Source organism: Empidonax traillii, unplaced genomic scaffold, assembly GCF_003031625.1.
Source record: "Empidonax traillii isolate 1590-97213 ecotype Southwest subspecies unplaced genomic scaffold, ASM303162v1 scaffold372:size565953, whole genome shotgun sequence".
Taxonomy (NCBI): Eukaryota; Metazoa; Chordata; class Aves; order Passeriformes; family Tyrannidae; genus Empidonax; species Empidonax traillii.
In genome coordinates, this window is record NW_020955565.1 from 347,394 (window position 1) to 369,054 (window position 21,661).

Genomic DNA, 21,661 nt, shown 5'->3' on the forward strand with positions numbered 1-21,661 from the left:
GTTCTTAATTAACAATTCTTAATTAACAATTCACAGTTCCAGGTGTAGGTGCACAAAGATCGCCCGTGTTTCTATTGTAATGCTCATTTAATTTAAACAGTTTTGTTGTTCTCTTCCCAATTTCTGTGTCCATCAAATGCCCCCTCGAGAGCTGGGAGTGGCAGGAATGTCAGGGAGTCAGTTTTGCAGTGGCTCTGTGCAGAAGTTGGGCTGTGTCAGGAGGAGGGGACGGGAGCAGAGAGCTCGTGCAGCTGTCAGAGCACTGACACAGGGAGATGATTCTTTCCCCCTCAGTAGAATATTATTTCTCTGAGCTGGCAGCACTGAAATGATAATTAGAAGCGAGAAAGATGATTAGAACTCTGAATGCTTTGATAGCCATCTCACCTTAGCTTTTTTTTTTCTTTTTCATCATAAATTAACTACTCATGATTTTCAGAAGGATAAAAATCCTCTGAAAACCTAAATTAAGAGAACTGTAAACTGTGGTACTCCTGAGAACAGCGCTATCGACAAACTCTTCCTGCAAAAAGGTAGAAACTTAACCAAAGTATTTTTGGTCTACTTTAAGTAGTAGTTCTACACTCTAGGCTTATTTCTTGGTTGTCTGCAACTATGGGTTTATTGTATTTTGAAGGGATATTGCCTTTTGAGAAGGAGTTAATTCTCCAGTCTTCCAAATTAATTTTTTGGGGGGTCCAATTAATTGTTTTCCTCTAGTTTTTCGGAAGTATCTTTTGTTAATCATGCTGCATGAAGACTGCTTCAGTCTCCTTTTTAACTCAGTAAAAAGTGACTGTGCATTTGGGCCTTTTCACCAGTATTTCTGTCCCTGCCTTGGACATCTTCCCTGTCAGCTCCTGTGTGCTCAGTCACACGTTGGGCCTCCCGATGGAGGAGAGAGAAGTTCAGGGAAGTCAAACACAATGCCCCAGCTCGACAGGAAAGTGATGTGTGTGCTGGACGTGGTGCCCTTCCTGTAACTTTCTCTGGATCCTATCACATTTGTGCTGAAGAATTCCCATGACTGTGCTGGTAGATCTCAAATGCTGGGACCCAAACTGCAGTTTTCCAGCCTCTCCGGTGTTTGGAAGCCGTGTAAATGAAAGTGCTCATTAAAGAGGTCTGATTAGAGAGCTGCTTGTTATTAAATTTTGATTATTAGCCTGTGTGTTGTTGCTTTGTTGAGTGGTTAGTTTTGGTTGCTCGTAGTTGCTCTGATGTCCTGAGGATCATCCTGATGACACGGTGAAAGCACAAAAATGGGGTTTACCTTCTCCAGCAGTACTGGGTGGCGTAATAAAAACATCACCTTTCTCTGTAAGCTTTCCTTTTCATAGCACGTGACAATATGCCTGGTAGTTTAGAGGGCTGGAACACCTCTCCTGTGAGGAAAGGCTGGGAGAGCTGGGGAGGTCCAGCCTGGAGAAGAAGAGAAGGCTCCAGGGAGAGCTGAGAGCCCCTTCCAGTGCCTAAAGGGACTGGAGAGGAACAGGACACAGGGAGTGGCTTTCCACTGCCAGAGGGCAGGGTTAGGTGGGATATTGGGAAGGAATTCTCCCCTGTGAGGGTGGGCAGGCCCTGGCACAGGTTGCCCAGAGAAGCTGTGGCTGCCCCTGGATCCCTGGAAGTGTCCAAGGGCAGGTTGGACGGGGCTTGGAGCAACCTGGGCTGGTGGAAGGTGTCCCTGCCCGTGGCACGGGGTGGAACTGGATGAGCTGTGAGGCCCCTTCCCACCCAAACCCTTCTGGGATTCTCCGTGCAGTGTTACTCGGGCTAAAACAATCAAGGGGGTCAGAAAACACAAAGTGGAGGAATGCAGTGGTGGAGTTTCACCCCTGGGATAGCCTGGTCTGGCTACGGATGGGCCCCGAGGGAGCTGGAGCTGGGAATTGCCCTGGACCTGTGGCTCAGCCCTCCCCAGGCAGCTGCATTTCTATGTGGCACAGAGGCTTTACAGGATTAAGAAACCACTGAAATTCAGGAGATTACTGGTTACTGACTCCAGCAGGTATAAAAAGAGCTTTTTTTTTATGGAAAGCCCTGGATTACGAGGTACACAGTCTGAGGGTTTAGAAGCTTTTCTGTAACAGAGATATTTTGTTTTCAAGGTAAAAGTGTATATATAAAGGATTTATTATCCAAGTCACAGGTGAGGATTTTGTTGGCTTTTCCTTAAGGATTAGAAAGGTAATGGAGAAAAGCACCCTTTGATATTTACCAACCTAAAGGGACATCTTGCACTGAGGGCAACTGGAATCTGAAGATAATTGATTAACTGTTGTAGTTCCAGCTCTGACATGTTGATGCCACTTCCTCATGCACACAGTGGTGTTTTTCAGGTCTGTTTGCAGTGACTCCCATCTTTTTATAGGAATTCTTTATGAGTTTTTAGCTAACACTCTTTATGGCAGATTGATATACATTTCAGATTAGTACCTTTGAGCTTGCAGGAGAGGGACACTCTAATTCTCTTGGGTTTTTTACTGCCAGAGCCTTACAGTAAGCATGTGATCTGTGGTAATAATGCCCCAACAGTTAAATAACTAGTAATTTCCTTGGAGTTTTAAGGATGAACCTTAAGCCTGAAGACCGGAAAACATGCCACGTTGCTCTGGCTAAACTGCCAAGTTATTACTGCATCTGAGGCTGCAAAGGATTTTCAGTTTCTTCTTAGAGCATTTCTGGAGGCTGAGTCAGGAAAGCTGCTCCCTGATGTATCCACGTTGATTACACAGGGCATTTTCTATTCCGTGCTGTTTAATTACACTGTTACCGAGTTAATACATGGAGGGTTTTCTCTCTTTTTTTTTTTTTTTTCCAGGATTCTGCTCAGGAGAGTGTCATCAAACGAGATATCCATCGGACATACCCAGCACACGATTATTTCAAAGATACGGAAGGAGACGGGCAGGAATCTCTGTACAAAATCTGTAAGGTACAGCCAGTGCTCTGCGTTTTAAAGCAACTCCATATTTTGCTGTGACTGTCTTTTGCCCCCCTAACCCTGTTCTGCTCCGAGTCTCCAATCAGTAGGATCTGGAAGCTTTATTTAGGCTGCATGTGGAGAGTGTAGGGTTTCTGCAGTGCTTCCCCTAACTTTGCCTTCGGCATCTGCAGGGTGCAGGTGAGAGGGGCGAGGCTCGGGCTGCCTTTGCTGAGGGGCAGTTGGAGGTCGGAGATTCTCCTCAGTGGAACCGTGGTGTGGGAGAAGCTGGTTTTGCTCTGAGCTGGAGAGGTTTGCAGAGGAAGAGAAACCCTCAGAGCAAGCTGTGCTGTGAGGTTAAACAGGGATGTCTGTAGATGATTATTTAGAGAACCGAGTTTGCTGATGGTTCCATGAGCAGAGCTTTTCACTCGCTGCTGCCAGGTCACCCCTGCTGGAAAAACCTCTCATGTTATTTTCCAGTGTGCACATAGAGGGGAAGTTGAGGTACTCAGTGAACAGATTTGTCCAGCTTGTACAGACAGACTTGTGCTGCTCAGGAGAGATCCAGAAGGTAGAATATTGCAGCTTGGTGGGTAGTTCTCTGGCTGGCACTTGTGCATTCTGTTGTGGTCTTGGCAGTCAGTTTTTGTTTCACGTTTGTTTCTGAAATTCAGGAAATTCATGCAGAATATTCTGTAGAATATTATATAATGTGGGATTCATTCTATTCATGTGGAATAAATGATTGCCTTAGACAAAGCCACTTCCACTTCCCTTCCACTTCCTTGTTACTGTTTTCCACCTCCTGCTGATTAATAGAAATGATAGGCTTGTCAAAACAAGTACAAAAGAATGTCCTGCCTTTGGGGTGTAATGATACATATTCCGGTTCTCCAGATAAATTCTGTGGGGATACAGACTCCTATTCAAACAGTAATTTGGATGACTGTTATAAATAGAGCTGCTTAGGTATTGAAGTTCATTATTGTGAGTAATTCACGTTAAATAAAGAAGTACGAAATAAAGGAACAGAGAGAACTTTGAACCAATGATATTGATTTCTCACTAATCTTGGAGGGCTCTGGAGGGCTACAGGAAAACAGTTCCTGTGCCAATCTAGGAAAAGAATAACCAGGACAATGCAGGTAATTGTGGGCTTGTCACTTGGATATCAGTGAAGTGAAAAATGATGGAATAATATTCATCTTTTCAAGAATTAAATGTGAGAAGTGTGTTATAATGAAGGCCTGTGAGTTTACCGAAAATAGATCGTGACAAGCTGGCACAAAAAAAATAGAAGTAGAGGTTTCACTGATGAAGGGGATTCTACTGAAGTTCTGTACATCCTGAAGCCTGAGGTGGAAAGAACATATAAATGCTGGACAAGTTAGAGCATGAGCAAGGTACACAGTAAAGAATTTAAAACTGGCCAGCAGGTTCCTGAGCATCAGTACTGAATAAATGAATTCCAGCCGGGGCATCTTGGGGATCCCTTGCTTGTTCCGTGAACTCTCCTTAGTCCCCTGGAAGAAACCAGAAAGTCATTTGTCATGGAGATCCATGAGATGGAGAAAAGGNCAGGGCAGTGTCCTGTGAGGTGTGGGGTGTCCCAGGGCAGTGTCCTGTGAGGTGTGGGGTGTCCCAGGGCAGTGTCCCTGTGAGGTGTGGGGTGTCACAGGTTTCCCACGCTGTTTGTGACCAGCAGCCGCTCTGGGGCTTCCCCTGTGGGCTCCGGGGTTTGCCGTGAGGGACACGACGCCATCTTGGCTCCGTGAGGATCGACCCATCCCTTCCCCTCCACACACCCTCCCACACACCACGGAGGGGGTTCCAACCCAATAATTCCTGATCTGGTGTCTGACACCTGCAGTAACAGGACAAGGAGGAATCGCTTCCAACTGCCACAGGACAGGGTGAGATGGGATATTAAAGAGAAATCCTTCCCTGTGAGGGTGGTGAGTTGCCCACAGGTTGCCCAGAGAAGCTGTGGCTGCCCCAGCCCTGGAAGTGTCCCAGGCCAGGCTGGACGGGGCTTGGAGCAACCTGTGCTGGTGGAAGGTGTCCCTGCCCGTGGCAGGGAGAGGAATGAGGTGAGCTTTAAGGTGCCCTCCCACCCAAACCCTTATGGGAACCTGTGCAGAGGCCTGGCAGTGCATCCGTCAGGTCAAGGGCTGCTTTTCCTGTGAAGCATTTTGGATTCACCTGCAGTTGAATCCCCTCTGCCACTTGGCCACCTTGTCTTGATAAAACATGATCTGCAGTCAGGTTTTAATTCCCTGCTCCAAGCAACTCTGTCTCATCAGCAGTCTTTGTTAGTGTGCTGTCTTCACGTGTTCTCCAAGGTTTGTGAATGTTTGCAGCAGTATCAGCCCTAGCACGTCTTTCTGCAGGGTTCTGTGAAGGACCTCACCCTCATTCTCTGTTTTTTTCTGTTTATTCCTGCCTTCTGCTTTCTATTCTTTATTCTATTATTTAAGTGTGTGTAAGGGTTTTCTATAGCAGCTTAGTTCCCTAAGAAGCCTTTGGGAAGGGCCTTTTGGGAAGTTGAATGCTTTGGAAAAGTCCTGGAAGACTTATTGACTGCCTCATTCTTTATGTACTCGTTGGTTCAGAGAAGGATTTGGGAATCACTGCTTCCTGTAGAACAGCCATATCCAATATTCAGCATGGAATTATTCCTAAGTGTAATGATTTTAGTTGATGGTTTCTACCTACTTGCCAGTATTGAGATCAGATACAACCGTGGAGATTTCCCAGGAGGAACTTTTCCTTCATCCTCACATAGTTTTCTTAAATATTTGTGACTGTGACAGATGTCCATGACTGGACCCTGAGTTTATGATTGATCTGGTGAATTTTAGAGAGATATTGTTTAAAGCTAATTAATTTGCTTAGAAACTTGTCGTTCTGTTGGGAATAAGAAGTAATAATCTATGTTGAAAGTAATATTGTGGCAGCTTTATATTACTGAAATAACTTCTACCAGAGGTGCTGGGCATTCATGGCCACCTTCTAATATGAAAGCAAAGAGGTTTGAAGAATGGGATTATTGAATAAGGCTGGAAAAGGTCTGTCCTCAAGTGGAGGGGGTAAAAAGCTGAAGAGCATTTTCTTCATTCCCCACTGAAATGAGAGATGATCTGAGCTGTCAGATAAAAAGGAAAACCATTAAAGGCTCCCTGCCTCATTTTAACAGGTCTGTCAGTTTTCGTTCCGTCTCTTAATCTCATCTTCAGAACAGTGGGAAATCGGGGAAGATGGAAACTTTTTCTGTTGCGGAACATTTATGTGACAAAGCACCTAAAAATAAAGTTTAGGGCTGACAACGGTGATAAGGAAGGAACAGAGTTCCAGATTCTAGACTGGGGGTTTCACTTGAGGACACCGCACAAGGTAGAATTTTTGGGGGGTCTTCGGGCAAAGAGGTGTTTCCTGCACGCTCTCTGTTGAAATACTCTGCAGATTCCAGCTCTGTTTAAAGAGAGCTGCTGTTGCAGTGCATAACTGGGCAGTGCTCTGGGCTGCTTCCATGCTGCACAAATATGCACTTCCAGCTCCCTGCTCCGGGGAGTTGGAGCGCTTGGCACAAGTCACCCTCTCTGTGAGAACACAGGACACGTGTTCTCCCCGATTTCCTGGTTAAAGTAACTCCCATTCCACGAACAACCAGTGTGCCCTCAGTGGGACAAGGGGAGCCCCGGGGCAGGGAGATCCGTGGGGTTGGCTCAGGGGGGATGTTCTTGCTGGGCAAGCTGGGAAAGCAGACCCGGCGCTTCCCTGGCGTTCAGCAAGTGGTGGAGTTGCCTCTCAGGGATTCCAGGTTGCTGGTCATGTTTTACAGTGAACTGAGGTGCTGTGGAAGGATGGGAATCATTTGTATCGTGGCGTATTTTGTTATTAAATCCTGATCTGCTTGGTGGCTCAGGTTCACAGTTTGTTCCTAATTCCAGTCTCACTTGCCTGAAGGTTTTCCATGCAGGATCAGTGTGTGGCTGCTTTGCTGGCAGAGCAAACACTCCGGTTTAGTTGTTGTTCCATTGCCTGTTTGTTGGTACCCACATTAGCAGAGGGAACAATAAACTGTTTTCCAGCAGAGCTAACACTGACTGGGCTCTGATATGGGTGGGTTTTTTTGGCTTTCTTTGCTATATATTGAAATGTGAAAATGTCTTTGAGTTGCTCTTCTGTGACCAGCCCGTGATAAGCTGTGAATGATGGATTACTCTTTGGCAGAGCTGCTGCTCAGTGCTGGCCTCTGAGCTGAAAGTCTAATTTTCATCCTTTTTTTACATTTTCATCTCCGTTTCATTGCAGCAGCTCTTTTCAGATAGTCACCTCTTCTCACTGTGCACTTATTCTACCACATTTTTCAATCCTTACTATCCCCTCAGATTTAAAAATGGGATGTTGCAGTGTTTGTCCACTTGACTGTTATTTGTCAGAGAGGAGTCTATTTGCCAATTTTAGGATAAACACAGGAGCATAAACACAATCAGTTAGGAATTACTTTTCATCTATTTTTAGTTGTTTATTTTCTTCGCTCCCAGGTTGAAGAGCAGTTCTGGTAAATATTGTTGTCTTGTTGCATGCAAGGGATTTTTAATGTTATCTTGTCTTTATTCCATTTACATATTAATGAGGCTCCTTCTCCTGCATCTGTGCTCAGCAAGGAGGCAGCAGAGCTGTTCTGCACTCGGGGCTTCTGCTGAGCCTCTGCTGGTGGAAAGGTCAGCCCTGGAGTCCTGGGTGCTGGAAGGAGCCTGCTCAGGGGCCTTCCTGAGTAAATGTGAAGGTTTCTTCATCCCCTCAGCCCCCCCAGCTCTGGGGGAGGCACATTGTGTAACAGCCTCGTGCCTCTCCCTGGTACTCAATAAATGAGTAACTAATGTCTAAAAATACAGTCTCCAGCTAGCACAGAAATTCCTTGTACAATGTGATACATCCTCAACGCTGCAGTCACAGGAATATCACCACTTTCAGGCTGTTAGCCCTTACAATAAATTTGGGTATGGAGTTTGAAATTGTACTATCACTAAAATTATTCAGCGCCCCAGCATGTCAGGAAATACCTCATCTGCACCAGAGTAGGGATGTTTTCCTGCCAGAGCCTGATTTTCTGCCACCATGTAAGTCTTTTAGCTCTGCTAAGCCAGAGCTGTGTCTGTGTCAAACACTGAGCAGCTTCCATAGGTCATTTCTATCCATGAGAGTCAGGAGAGGGGAGCTGAAGGCTCTGGAATGTGAGACAGACACTCCAGGAATATTTTTCATGAACTCTCTTTAGTTTCTGCTGTGATTGTTTCGTTTCCCGTGTTATTGAGTCACTGTGGTAAAGGCTGATATTGCTAGTTAGGGAACCTTCAGCAGGTGTAACCAGTCCTTTCCATGCTTTTGAGGACGCAAAATGATGAGAAACATTTCATTCTGGAGTTTGGGACGTACTCCTTTCATTCCTTATTGACATCTGCTGGGACCCCGAGGCAGCAGTTACTCAAACCCCAGATCTGGGACTTTACATTCGGATCAGCCCCCTTTCTGTTTGTCTTTGAAGTGCTGCTTACTTGGCAGCTTCCTACCTGTAGAAGATTCTGATCTTGGGAGATTTCCCTCCATTAGTTATTTTAGAGGATAATTTCTGTCCACCTCTGGGTTCTTCGTTCACTTTCCCAGCGTGCAGGTGGTTCTCTAGCATGGACTTCATTTTAGGAGACCGTTGTTCCAAAGGATTCACTTGCTGATCAACAGCAGTTCTCATCAGCAGACAGACAGCTGTTCAAAAGGTGTGTTAATCCTCTGAGTGAGAGCCTCATTTAGTTACAGTGAAAGGAAACAGGCTTCAAGGCAGAACCTTTGTTAAGTCCCACTTATGGGACAGAGAATATTAAAGATCTCAGTTAACTGGGGAATTGTGATTGGAACTTCCCCAGGAGTTTAAGAAAGTAATCAGTTGAAAGACTGTGACATTGTCACAGGTTGTCACGGGAGAGATCCCATTCCCTTCAAATGACAATGGAAATAGGGGATTTGGGACTTGGCTTTGTTTTCATACGTCACATGGAAGGAAAAAGTTAATGCTCCTCAGTTCCTTAAAAGCATAAATCCTAAATAATAGATCTCGGATCTTTTGTTAGTAATGTGGTGCTGTGGTGGGATCTGTAGGCAGCATCCTTATTTCTGAGGCTGTTTCAGTTAACTACCTCATATCTCAGCAATGCCAAGTTACTTAAAAATAAAACAGCATCATTGGAAATGCAATATGCATAAAGCTGCAGCAATCCCTCTGCATTGGGTGGATGCAATGAAATCGTGTAGATTTGAGAGACTTCCTTAAAAAGTAAATCCGTAGTTGCCAGGATTAGGGGGCTTTGACTTAACAGCAGAACCTGATCTGATTCTGAGGTGCAGTTTGTGTCCCAGTACCTGATAACAGCTGCTTGTCAAGATGAGAAGTTTATCTCCTGCCCCCCCCCCCCCCAGATTCTTGGGTGAACACCATTTATTCTCAATAAATCTTGAATATTTTTATTCCCTTTAATTGATCCTCTCTTCTGATACTCAGTTGGACATAGATCCTTCAACACACCCCCTGTTAGAAATGGTTCCAGCAGGATTGACAACCCCTGGAATTTCTCTGGAATAAACCAGACACAAAGTTCACAGTGATTTTCTGCTGGGGTTTAAATACATCTTTCTCACACTGACCATATGTTTTCCAAGCAGAGACTTCGCCTTCCTGCTCTGCATATTGTTGAAATGGATTTATTGGAAGTGGATTTATTACAGATGTGCTCAGGAAGTTGATGATGAGAAAATGTGCTGGTCTTCCTTCATATTTTTGTATTTAATGTGCAGAGTGAGGATTTCCTTCCACCCTCCTCATTTTGCCATAATTTCAGCCTCTTTCACAATCTCAAAAGAAGTATGTTTTGATTTCTGATAACTTCCTGTGCTTTTCAATCTCTGTCAGTTTTGGAAGCAGTTTGTTTGGTCTGATGTGTTGCTTTCTCAATACTTACTTTAAAATAACTCCTCTGGATTAATTTATTGCTATTTTCAGCAAATTATTTGCTATAACGCTTCTCACAACAGAGAACCCCCAGGCATTGATAGTTTGCTGTTAATTTTTCAGCCTGGATTTTTTTTTTGAAGTAAATTAGAAGCGTTGTTATATAGTATGAAGAAATTATAAATGAAATTTCTCATGTTGGAGTTGGCCTTTCAAAAGCAGCAATAATACATCTTTTAGGAATGCTGCAGAGATAAAATATTAGGCATAATAACTGATAAATTGGGGGAACAAATAGATAAAGACTCATGATGGTGATTAATCCAAGGATGGTTCTAATTAGTCATATGCAGCATTAATTTAGGCATTTAAGGTAATTTCTCTTAAATTAGTGCTTGGTAGCTGCAGAGTAATTTTAAATGAACTTTTTTGAAGAGAACGTCCCTTTTCCCCCTGAATTCAAATGTTGTATTGTGCCCTTCTGGAGTTGCTTCTTCTGTTCAACTTCAGTGGCTGGAGCTGGTTCAAACTAGTGTGCAGATTGAAATGGTCAGTTAAAGGGGTTTTTTTTCCAATGATTTCTATGACTGCTCTTCTTGAATTTGCACGTCCCCTGAATCTGAGCAGATGATTTCCACTCAGCTCCCGACTAATCCCATGGAACAGCCTTCAAAACAGTGGTGAGCAGTGGAGACAAAGGGCAAAGAGCTGTCCCAGGGGAAATGTGGGGGGGGGGGGAGTTGTGCAGAAACAGTGACCTTTAAAGGAATGCTCAGGTGGTATTTACAGAAATCCTGTCTCCTGGAATCATCGCAGAATTCCTGACAAACACAAGGTTTTGTCCATCTGAATGCAAAGGGAAAGTGATTTAATGGTTTGGGCTCTATTTCAGCCTTTCTGGCAGAATAATTTGCAGTTTTGTTGGCTGGAAAGGAGTCACATCTCCTTTTGAGCCAGTGATTCCCTTTTGCAGAGGCAGCATAGCCACCTTTGGAATACTGGAGGGATAGCCCTGGGTGGGTGTGGTTGCCCAGCACCTCTGACTGTTTTTTCCCAGTGTCTCTGATCTTCCATTGGGGCACTTGCAAATCTTGCTTTTATACAGGACTTCAGAAAAGAAGATAAAGGTGGTGTTCTGGGCAGGGTGGATCTTCTGCTTCCTGTGGCTCTGCCCTTTGCTTTTGTTTTCCCTGGCTGTAGCCTCAGTACCTCCCTTATTCCCTCAGGAATGTCTCTCAGTCCTGCTGCTGCTCAAACTTTCTCCAGTCTCCCTAAATTCTTAACATCCTCTGACATCTCTTTAAAAACAGGATCTGTCTTCTTGTCTCAGGAAAAAGTAAGGGGGAAGGAAAGGTTAGTTATTTTATTTTGGGTTTTTTTTAAGAATAAGAAAAAAGCATGTCAGTCATTTGATAGGAAAACGAATCTTGTTCATTGTCCAGCGTAACAGGGGCATGGAAAGGCTGTTCCCCATGAAATGTTCAGGCTATGGTAGTTCTTGGCATTTCTAACCTCAGGTCCTGTGCTTCCATGATGTCACAACTTGTTTTTCCCAAACCAACCGACCACTCTCCCCACAGCACAAACTGCCCTAGGTTTGGTGTCATGTGAAGTGCTCAGCAGAGTTATCCTGGGTTTTGGTGAAGGGAAATTGCATCCAACACTTTTTGTGCTGTTTGGAAAATAAAAATTTACCAGTAAGAGCATCTGTGGAGGGTTGAAAGTGAACTTGTGGGTGTTTTCTGGAGAGCCCTGAAAGCCTGTGCAAGAGTGGTTGTGGTTTCACCCCGTTTATTATTGTAGCCTGAGTAGTGTTACACAGAGAATCATGGAATGGTTTGGGTGGGAATGGACCTTAAAGCCCATCCAGTCCCATCCCCTGCCCTCGGCAGGGACACCTTCCACCAGCCCAGGTTGCTCCAAGCCCCGTCCAACCTGGCTTTGGACACTTCCAGGGATCCAGGGGCAGCCACAGCTTCTCTGGGCAAACCTGTGCCAGGGCCTGAACATCCTCACTGGGAGGAATCCCTTCCCAATATCCCACCTAACCCTGCTCTCTGGCAGTCTCTGGGAGCCCCTCATGGTTAAACTCACTTTGCTTTCCCTCCTGCCAGGCCTACTCCGTGTACGATGAGGACATCGGCTACTGCCAGGGACAGTCCTTCCTCGCAGCTGTGCTCTTGCTTCATGTGAGTTAATTGCCAAGTGAAAGCTTGGATATGTGAAACCAAAGCAGCTGTAAAATCAGTGGTGCTGTTTGACAGATATTTACTGTTGTTTATTTGCCTGTATTCATTTTCCTCTTGTTGCTTTTTGGCAGTAGTGACTAATGGCTTCTATCTTTATGAATGTAGATTTGCTATATCTGGGAGAAATCCATTAAATTGTCAAGTACTTCTGTGTCAAAACCTGAAGCTGATTTGTTACATATTAATATTTTCTTTTAATTTAGTTGTCACCTTGGTGAGCTCCCTTTGTGTTTATGGGGAATTTAACTCTGGGAGACATTCTCGGAGTAGCTCAGCAGAGCAAGCAGTCTCATTAATTTTTAGTGAGCCTTTTTCCTCCTAGGGACACTTTGTAATATCTTGTGAGTGAAAGCTGAATTTCCACCTTGATATTTTAGCCTGTAACCAAAAACGGCACGAAATTTGATCCGTTGCTTCCTGTATAAACACATGCACATATGTCTAGAGAGGTAGATCATTAGATACACGGGTTTTATTGCCTGCAAGATGCTCTACCTTTGATGTCTCAATGGAAAAGCTGCAGATTCAAGTAGTGTATTTATTCAGATAAAGTAGATCAGAATAAACCATCCTACACTCCAACCACAGCTCTTCAGGTCAGGTTTTAATGAGTAAATTATTAATCATGATTGAAATACGTTTTGGATTGTGGGTCTGAGTCAGCTGTTGGTGTCTGTGTTACACATACACTTCCTAAGGCATTGAGAACTCAAGTTCAGATCCACTGAAGCTGTAATTCCTAGGGAGAGCTGTAACTCCTGGAAGACTTAAGGAGCAGGATACGCAGGGACAGCGTTGCAGAGAAGCTTTAGATCCTTTCAGGACTTAGTCACAATATTGCAGTTCCCACATACACTGCAAATTAGCTTATCTAACAGTTATTTTGCAATTAGCTTTTCACCCCAAACAGGATTTGGAAGTTCCAGTGGAAGAATAAGGCCTTTTCAATACCAGAGTTGTTTGGAAACGTGTGGGTGTCTCATTCTTAACATTTGACTAATGCTTCAGCCCCTCTGCCTGGGTTCTGTGCTGTCGTTACCACAGAGAATCACCTCTGTTTCTGGTGTTTCTGGAGCTGGAAGAAATTGCCCTGTACACAGGGAATACTAAATGGAAATTACCCTCATTTTAATATGCCCTTTATAACATTTGCTTTCATAATAGGATATTAAAGTGAAATTCTCAGAGAAAGGGGGGAAGGGAAGCAGTCTCAATGAGCTCATGTAAGTTGGCAGCTTCCCAGGATGTCCTCAAACTCTTGTTCTTCTCAAATTCCCCAACCAATCTGTGTGCTGTGATTGCCTGTAAGACCCTCTGTAACTCTCCTGTCTTTGCATGGATTTCTAGACCCCTTCCTTTCCCTTTTTCAGCCGGGACAGGCTCTCCTTTCTCTCCAGTTAGATCTCCTGCAGGGGTGGCTGGCTAGCCTGAACCTCCATCCTTGATTTTTGTGATTTTGCTGCTCTGATGAAATTCCCATCAAGGGTGAGCAGGTACCTTCTAATCACAGGGGGACAGTGTTGCCAACTCTAATCACTTTACTGTAAGTCTCACAGTATTTGACTTTTTTTTTTTTTTGGTCTACTTTTCAGAGCCATTGCTCTGTGAAAAAAAAAACCCTAAAATTTCAAAGAATACATATTTGCCTTTTATAATCTCAGTGCTGAAAATCAGACTGGCGATACCCAAAGTTTGTGTTCTGCTTGAATAAAAGAAGAAATGAAAATTCTGTGTACGAATCCAAATTCTTGGGGTTGGTAATACTGGAAAACCTCTGTCCCCTGAGAGCAAGGACTTGGGGACCTGTTTGGCCTCTGTCCCCTCTCCCTGTGTCGAGGGAGGAACAGCTGTCACTGCACGAGTGTCTGACTGAGCATGCAGGGGAGATGAGCTTGTGCATGAGCACCTGTTTTCTGTTTAATTAAAAATAATTGGGGCTTGGATCCAAAACCCCTGAAATTTGCATTCGTCGTCTTTCTTACAGAGCAGGTTGGAGCCTTTTGGTCAGGATGAAATCATTGCTTCCCTTTACTGTGCCTGCAGCTTTGATCCACTGTCAGTGGGGATCACTGCGTCCAGATAAAATTGTGCTTTGAGGTGGCTGAGAACTCGTCCAAGGTGAATCAGCCTTGGACTGGGAGCCAGCAGCTGAGCTGGCACTGCTTTATGCTAACTAGATACTTTCCTTTATGATGTCTGAAAATGAAAATGAAAGTGTCTGCCCATGGCCCTGGAGACAGGCCCTAATCATGGGCTGAGCTTAAAAGATGAAACCCTGGAGGTAAATATCAAGAGACTAAAATTCCCTTTGAAGAAAATACCAAGCTTTTATCTGTGGCTGATATTTGATAAGGAGCTGGCAAGAGGCCCTATGAGTGAATACACTAAAAGGTCAAGAGTTGTCATTCTTGATCCTCAATAATTGTTTTCATTTCTTACAATCTGGTACCTCCAAAAGAAAGGTTGTTTTTAATGTCTTTGAAAGCTTGATTTGGGGTCTGCAGTGCCTGTCTTGTTCTGGTGTTACCTGAAGGCACGGGGGAAGGGAGGGAGGGAGGTGATGTGCAGTTTTTGTGATACAGGGCTTCCCACAAATTCAGCCACAGAATGTGAGTTTAGAGTGGCTCACACAGCTTGTGTTGGTACCACCTCCCAAAACTCTGCTGGATGAGGAACTCTGGTCAGAATGGAATAGAGGTTATGGAGATAAGAATTCTGAAAAAGTCAGGATGTTAATTGATGGGATCGTGGGAAACCTGATTTCAGAGTCCGATGTCCTGGTGTTTGGATGAAAGCAGGTGAGCATTATTCTCACTCAGGGTTGGTTGTACCTTAATTCTCCTGAATCTTCCCCTTTTAACCAAATCTCTCTCAGTAGAAACCACTGTCATGAGTTGTTGCCTTTTTATTTTACTTTTGCTCCCTCTTATTTTTTTATTTTTAAATTGTTCTGTACCTGCTGGTTGTGTACTGGTCGTTCTCACCCCCCTGTTGGGCAGCAGGAATGCTGCTGCCAGTTGTGCTGCTGTAGGGATCTACATGTACAGGAACCTGGGATTTGATCCCACATTTTCTTCAGAGAAGGCCTTAAAAGAGCCAAACCCAAGTGCTCATCAAGGAGAACGGTGCCCTTGATGTTTTACTTCCTCAATTCTGCATTCAGAGGGCTTGGCTGAAAGTTTTAATGTGTCCCTGGGTCTGAATTCATCGTGCCCAAGGTGTGTGTATCTGTGCAAGGCATCTCCAGCCTCAGCTCTGTTTTTAACCTTGCTTTTGTGTGTTTTTCCCAACAGATGCCAGAGGAGCAGGCATTCTGTGTGTTTGTGAAAATAATGTACGACTATGGCTTGAGGGACCTCTACAGAAATAACTTTGAAGATCTCCACTGCAAATTTTTCCAGCTGGAGAAGTTAATGCAGGTGAGGCCAGAGTAACAAATTCTGCTTCTGTCGTATATGGAAATGCTGACCTGAAGAAGAGATCAATGCTCTGCTTCCAGAACTGCTGGACAATAAACCCCCTCTCCTTTTGGAGGTGGGGCAGGACCAAAGCAGGGAAGGTTTAACAACTCAGTTCACACCTCATGACTCAGATTTATTTCTCGTTTCTCTTGTCTTTCAAAGACCAATCTTGCTGCTAATCTCTGTATCCAAGCAGAGCAGGTATCTGTGTTTTTTCCTCCCTCCCTTCCCTGTTCCCTGGTGTTGCTTAGGGATAATGTCCCTGTGCTGTTAAGGCCGAGGTGTATCTTTGCACTGCCCTACTTTCCACGAGTTCTGCTGGTGGTTAAGAGGTCAGGCAAATGAGGACACCCTGATGCTTATGAAATGCCGGCCCAGGGTAGGTCATTTGGCAGGTTTGGCTGTCCCATCCAGGCACTGCTCTTTTCTCAGGTGGAATTGTTTCATCGGGCAGTTTTAACACAGTTACCCTGCTGCGAGTTTTGCACCTTGTTGTTCTGACTAATAAGGAATTACTAACAGGTCGTGAAGCCCTGCCCTTGTGTTAGCACAGTGGAGGCTGCTGGAGTCAGTTCTCACAGGTGACCATAGATAACTCTGTGGGAAATACTGAAACCAAACCAAACAGACCACTGCTAATTTAATGTTTTAACTCAATTAGGTTTTTTTCAGATGTCAAATCTACTCTATGGAGTAGAATTACTGATTAATGTGATACTTCAGCATATGGTCTTCTCAATATTTACATATGCTCACCGAGATTTTTACTAGCAAATAAAATAAATTTTTATTAACAGATATACTGTTAACAAAGATACTTTATTAACTTAATATGTCATCACTGTACAGTAGCATTTTCAGTGCTTATTTTGTGTTGTTTATATATGCTCCTAGTTAGAGAAATTGTCTGTGCTCTGTTGCTTTCAAGCTCAGCAAGGTGATCTCCTGGTTCCAGTATCTATTATTTTTTTGTGGCAGAAGCACTTGTGGCAAAACAACAGCAAAGGAATAACTTAGAAAAGTTATTCTGACAGAGATTTCACAGCCTCTCTGCCTTTTGACTGCTGAAGGTTTTGTAATTTCTCAGGATAATCTCAGTACATTATTTGATACTGTGATAGAATCCATTGGGGACACCTCACTAAGAACTGTAACAGTGGGCGCTGAAATCCATCGAGAAACGTTCCCACTGCTCAGGAGAAGCCAGTATTTCACTCTGTTGTGGTTTCTGGTGTTCAGCAACATGGTCCTTGCTGGCAGTGTAGATGAAGAGGTCGGGTTAACGAGTGATCCTGAGACGTTTCTTTTTCTCCTTTGCTCCAGGAGCAGTTACCAGACCTGCACAACCACTTCTCAGACCTCAATTTGGAAGCTCACATGTACGCATCCCAGTGGTTCCTCACGCTCTTCACTGCCAAGTTTCCACTCTGCATGGTCTTCCACATCATTGACTTACTGCTCTGTGAGGTAAAAAAACTACTGAGCCACAAAGCCCTTCTTCCACTCCACAAATGTGTCCTCTTGTCTTATTTCATTTAGCTGGAGTAATTTGCTGTTTGATTTCAAAAGGTGTGTGACTAAATTAGGTAGAAACCGTGGTTATATTGAAGAGAAGATGTTCAGTGAAATGCTGGTTTGGTTTTAGAATGAGAACTGTGGGTTGCCTCTTCCTTTGCTGAGGGATCTAATTAAGAATATCTGATTCACTCATCTGTTCTTCATTTAATTTGTTAAATGACTTTTCAGAGTCGGAAATTGTAATTTCTTGGAAACACCTCCTAGGAAAAGCTCTCCAAGTGCCCATGGACAGTAAGGGTGTTGCATTTGTTTAATACTGTGTCAAACAAATAGTGGCCACCACTCATCAGTCAATATTCGGTTTCCTTAGGAGTATCTCTTGTTCTGCACGTTGGTGCTCAGCTGTCAGAAGGAGGTGGGTTAATAGTGGCAGTGTTTATCTCAGCATGTCTGAAGGAATTACTGTGGGAAAGGAGGTGAAAGAATCCGAGGAGAAAGTGAGAGTGCAACACCAGAGCCTGCTAAGGAAAGGGCAGCTTGTTAATGCTTGTGGAGGGTAATCACACACAGCTAAGGGAGCCTCTTTTACTAGAGCTAAAAATAAGCCAGAAATGGTAAGAAAATCGATGTCAAGTGAGAAGATACACACAGACATCTTGAGAAGTGGCGTAGTGTGGAGAAAACGTCCTGAGGCACTGGTGAAGGCTATCAGAAAAGTGCTCCCAAGATTCAGGAGTCAGCCAGTCCCAAGTACCAGGCACTTCTGAGAATTGGTGGGAGGAGTGTAGATTAAAGTCATATTAAACTAAAAATGTAGTTGGCCTTCGGCACTGAGAGAAAGTCAAATCTGAAGGTGTATGGCCAGAGGCAGAACCAGAGACCGTTCCTTGGCAGAGGACTGAAGCTGTGTGTCCAGTCAGCCTCTGCAAGGAGTTATGGGGAAATCAAAAAGTGATATTTTTTTCTGCATGAAATTGTTCTTCACTTTATCTCTGAACAACCAGCGTGCCGATAATTCCGGCAACTGGAAGGACTAAAAACAGTGGCAGCTGCAAACAGTGCAAAGAAAATATTCTTCTGCAGCAAAAAAATCCTCCAAAAACCCAAGAAGCCTTTGAAGTGAACTGTCTTAAGTTCTTAAAAACAAGCTTCCAGCCTTCTCCTTAATTTGTCATAGATACACATGAATTTTAAATACCCTTCAACTTCCTTCCTGACTGTGCTTTCTCCACGTCCCTTACCTGTCTGTCGTTACAAAATGTTTACATCCTACCCAGCTCTTTTATGAAAGAAAAACATTAAGGGATGAAAACCTGTTAAAACCATTGCTGAAGGGATGCTGCCAGCTGATCATTCCGTGGGAGCTTCTCTGGTCCCCATGGGAATATTTGAATTACGGAGGAACAGTTTGTGTCTTGGACCAGGAGATCTCCAGGGGTCCCTTCCAACCCCAACCACTTGTTGATTCCATGTCAACCGAGAGGTTTTGGTTTGGGGTTGGTTCTTTTTAGTTTTTGAGTGTTGCTGGGGGAGTGAAAATGGTTGTTAAAGATACTCTTCAAGCCTCGATCCAGAAAGGAAAATACCTGTTGGAGGTGCCGCAGTTCCCCAGCTGACCAGGGAGACTCATCCCCTTCCTCCACATGCACAGGGGAACCATGGCACAGCCTGGGGATGGACCTCCTGGGCAGGGCATAACCTGTGAAAAAGGAGCTGCTTTTATGATGGAATTGTGTTTTATGGAGACATTTTTAGAATCCCATCAAAGTGGGTGCCACTCTCACCATTCTCACACAAAATCTCACTTCAGAGCTCTTTTATGTAAATTCACACAAATTTGGGACTTGCCACGGCCTCTGAGGTATTGGTTTATTTCACCCTATTGTCTTCTGAGGACCTTTTTATTTTAACTTGCCTCCTGGCTGTTGGGTTGCCTAAATTTCCTGTGGCCTTAGAATATTGCCTCAATAACTCTGGGACAGAATCTGCTGCCCGTCCTCGTCTAGGAATGAAATATTCCAGAATTATTCGTCTTCCCTTGGAGAGAATTTTGGGCTTGCAGGCAGGTACTCCGCAGTGCCTGTAGTGAAAACCCAAACCCGTTGGTGCTGTTGGAAGTTCTGATGTGATTCCAGCAGCCCGAGTGCCTTTGAGCCTGCAGGTCCTTCCCCCACATTCCTTTTCTCTGCCTGTTTCAGCTGCTTCGTTTGGCTCTTCCCCTTCGCTGTTTGTTTGCATTGAAGAACATCTTTGTTGATGAAACCCCACAGTTGTATTTGGACTTGTCAGTCTTATCTATCAACGTGACACCGTGTTATTGAGCGCTTTCGTGAGCCTGCTCTGTTTGGCTGTCTCTTTTTGTTCCGTTTTAAATTATTTATTTTTGAAGTCACGCTCAGAAATAGCAACTCGTCTGGGTAAAGCTCTTGTCACTCAGAACCGTCCTCGGTGCAGCAGCTGCACCTGGGTTATGCTGCAGAATAGCAAACAGTTGACATTTCACTTCATTTTTGCGTTTGAAAACGTTCAATTTTGAGTGAAAATACGTGTTTTTAAAAGCACTAAACAAATGACCTTCAGCAGGCATTTAGAGGAGGAAAAACAACCCAAACCAGTTGGCAGGCAATTTGGAAGCAATTTTTAAATTTTCATGATTTTTTTTCTGCTTTAAAAAAAAAAAAAGAAAATACTTTAACCATTTGTGATTTATATACAGTTCTGCCAAAACTTAAAGGAGTTGCAGAGCTCAAGGTCCCATTCCATTATTAACTTAAAATTTTGAGACACTGGGTCACCCCCTTTTGAAGTCGATCTGGCTATTTGCGTGTGCATTTCCGGGGGATATAAAATACTGCAGGGTGGTGCTTCTCTCTTTGCAGGGAGTATGTGATGCACGCTGCCCTTCCTGGGCTGCCACAGAAATAAAAAACTTGTATATTTTCATGTCATAACACATGATTTGATTAGGTGGTTTGACTGCTAAGTTAACAGCGTGACTTCTGAGCTGCCAGTCTGTGTTCGAGGCTGCATACAAAGGGATACAACTGATTATCTATCAGTTTTGAATATGAATAATTTTGAATGTGACATAATGTAATGTTTACGAATACAGCTAAATAACAAAGAAGGGAAATTACCTCTGGCAGGACCATGTGGCACTGTGGAGGAAGTGGGAATTGAAAGGGTGATACCATCACTCCTTGGCCTTTATTTATCATTTGAGTACAACAACTTTTATACTTGCTTTTGAGGAGCTGTCTGTGCCAGTGAAGGCTGCGATGGGTGATTTTTAAAAGCCTTTTCGAACGCAGGTGCCTCGGTGCCGGTGAATGAGCGCCTCTTGATACAGCAAATGTGGCACCACACCGAGGAGATGTGGGGCCTGGGAGCGCTCCTGCCTAAAGAAATGATGGCAATCGCGGCAGAATTACAAGCATTGGCGCTGGGGATTTGATTTGTGTCTCGTGTGTGTCTTGCCGGGGATGGATGTGCCAGGAAACGCCGTCTGGTAGCGCTCAGACGTGGGGCCGGCGCTGTGGGAGCGCTCGCCGAGGAGGAGAGACCATAATAACCTGCTATTTTTTATCTGTCTCTGTCAGATACTTCTGTGATGCCTTCAACGGAGTTGAGAAAGAACAGATTAACATTTCAATTTATTAAACTTCCCCAGGAATTGAGTCAGGAACAAGCCCACTTCCTCCGTGAATCTGCGCTCAGATAAAATGCGATTTAAGTAAAAGGTTGTGCACGGTTGTTTGTCTTCTGGAGATCTGTAGGGGAGGAAAAATTGAACTTTTTTGGAATTGCTTGTTGTTGACACGGTGTCTGCATTTGTTAACCCTCCCAGTTATGAATGTTTTAAGAAATCTTTAACAGAACAGCGGACTGGGCTTGCTGGAAGTCAAATCTCTTCCAGTAACAGCATGTTAAAAGCTGGGCTTAAATTCCAAGTAGGCACAGATCTGTGCTGGAATTGCCCGCCTTTATATTTGGGGTATAAAATTTCAGTACTGTTTACAAAGCTAAAGTCAGTGTCCTACATGTGAGTGCTAAAAGGTTGGGGGTTGAGTTTGTTTTCCTTCCTAGCAGTGCAGGCAAATAAACTTTGGCATTTAGGCTGTGTCTCCCCTCCTGCCTCTCCTCCCTTCGAGCCGAGCCTCCTTGCTGAAGTCTTTATCAGCCACTGCTGTTTCATGTGAAGAGACCGGAGAGGATTTCTTCCCCAGACTGCTATAATTAGCTTTTAATTAATTTAAGAAGGAGAATAGGTTCTCTCAGACTCCAGATGGACGGCTGGAACTGGGGCACGCATGTCCAGTGGTGCTGTGGCTTTGATGCCTTCGGGCAGCTGCTGACATGTCAGCCATTATAAGCTTTTGTGTTGCAAAACCAGGGGGTCTGCAGTGGAATTACCTCGGGTTTTCTGGCCCTGGATGTTTGGCTTTTTATGGAGTTGGATGAGTTATTTAAATCCAGGCTAAAAGTAATTTAGCCTAAT

General features: G+C 44.2%; 1 protein-coding gene across 7 annotated transcripts in view; it reads left to right on the forward strand.

Annotated features, from left to right (window-relative positions):
• Positions 1-21,661, forward strand: part of RABGAP1L (RAB GTPase activating protein 1 like) — a 201,773-nt gene that overhangs the window by 107,984 nt on the left and 72,128 nt on the right. For all 7 annotated transcript variants that reach the window (XR_003572253.1, XM_027892846.1, XM_027892847.1 and 4 more), the window contains exons 14-17: positions 2,825-2,938; positions 12,050-12,124; positions 15,478-15,603; positions 16,969-17,112. Coding sequence is in view for 6 of the 7 variants with exons in the window: in XM_027892846.1 (XP_027748647.1) it covers positions 2,825-2,938; positions 12,050-12,124; positions 15,478-15,603; positions 16,969-17,112 (459 nt within the window). In the remaining variant the exon portion in view is untranslated. The remainder of the gene's footprint in view (positions 1-2,824; positions 2,939-12,049; positions 12,125-15,477; positions 15,604-16,968; positions 17,113-21,661) is intronic.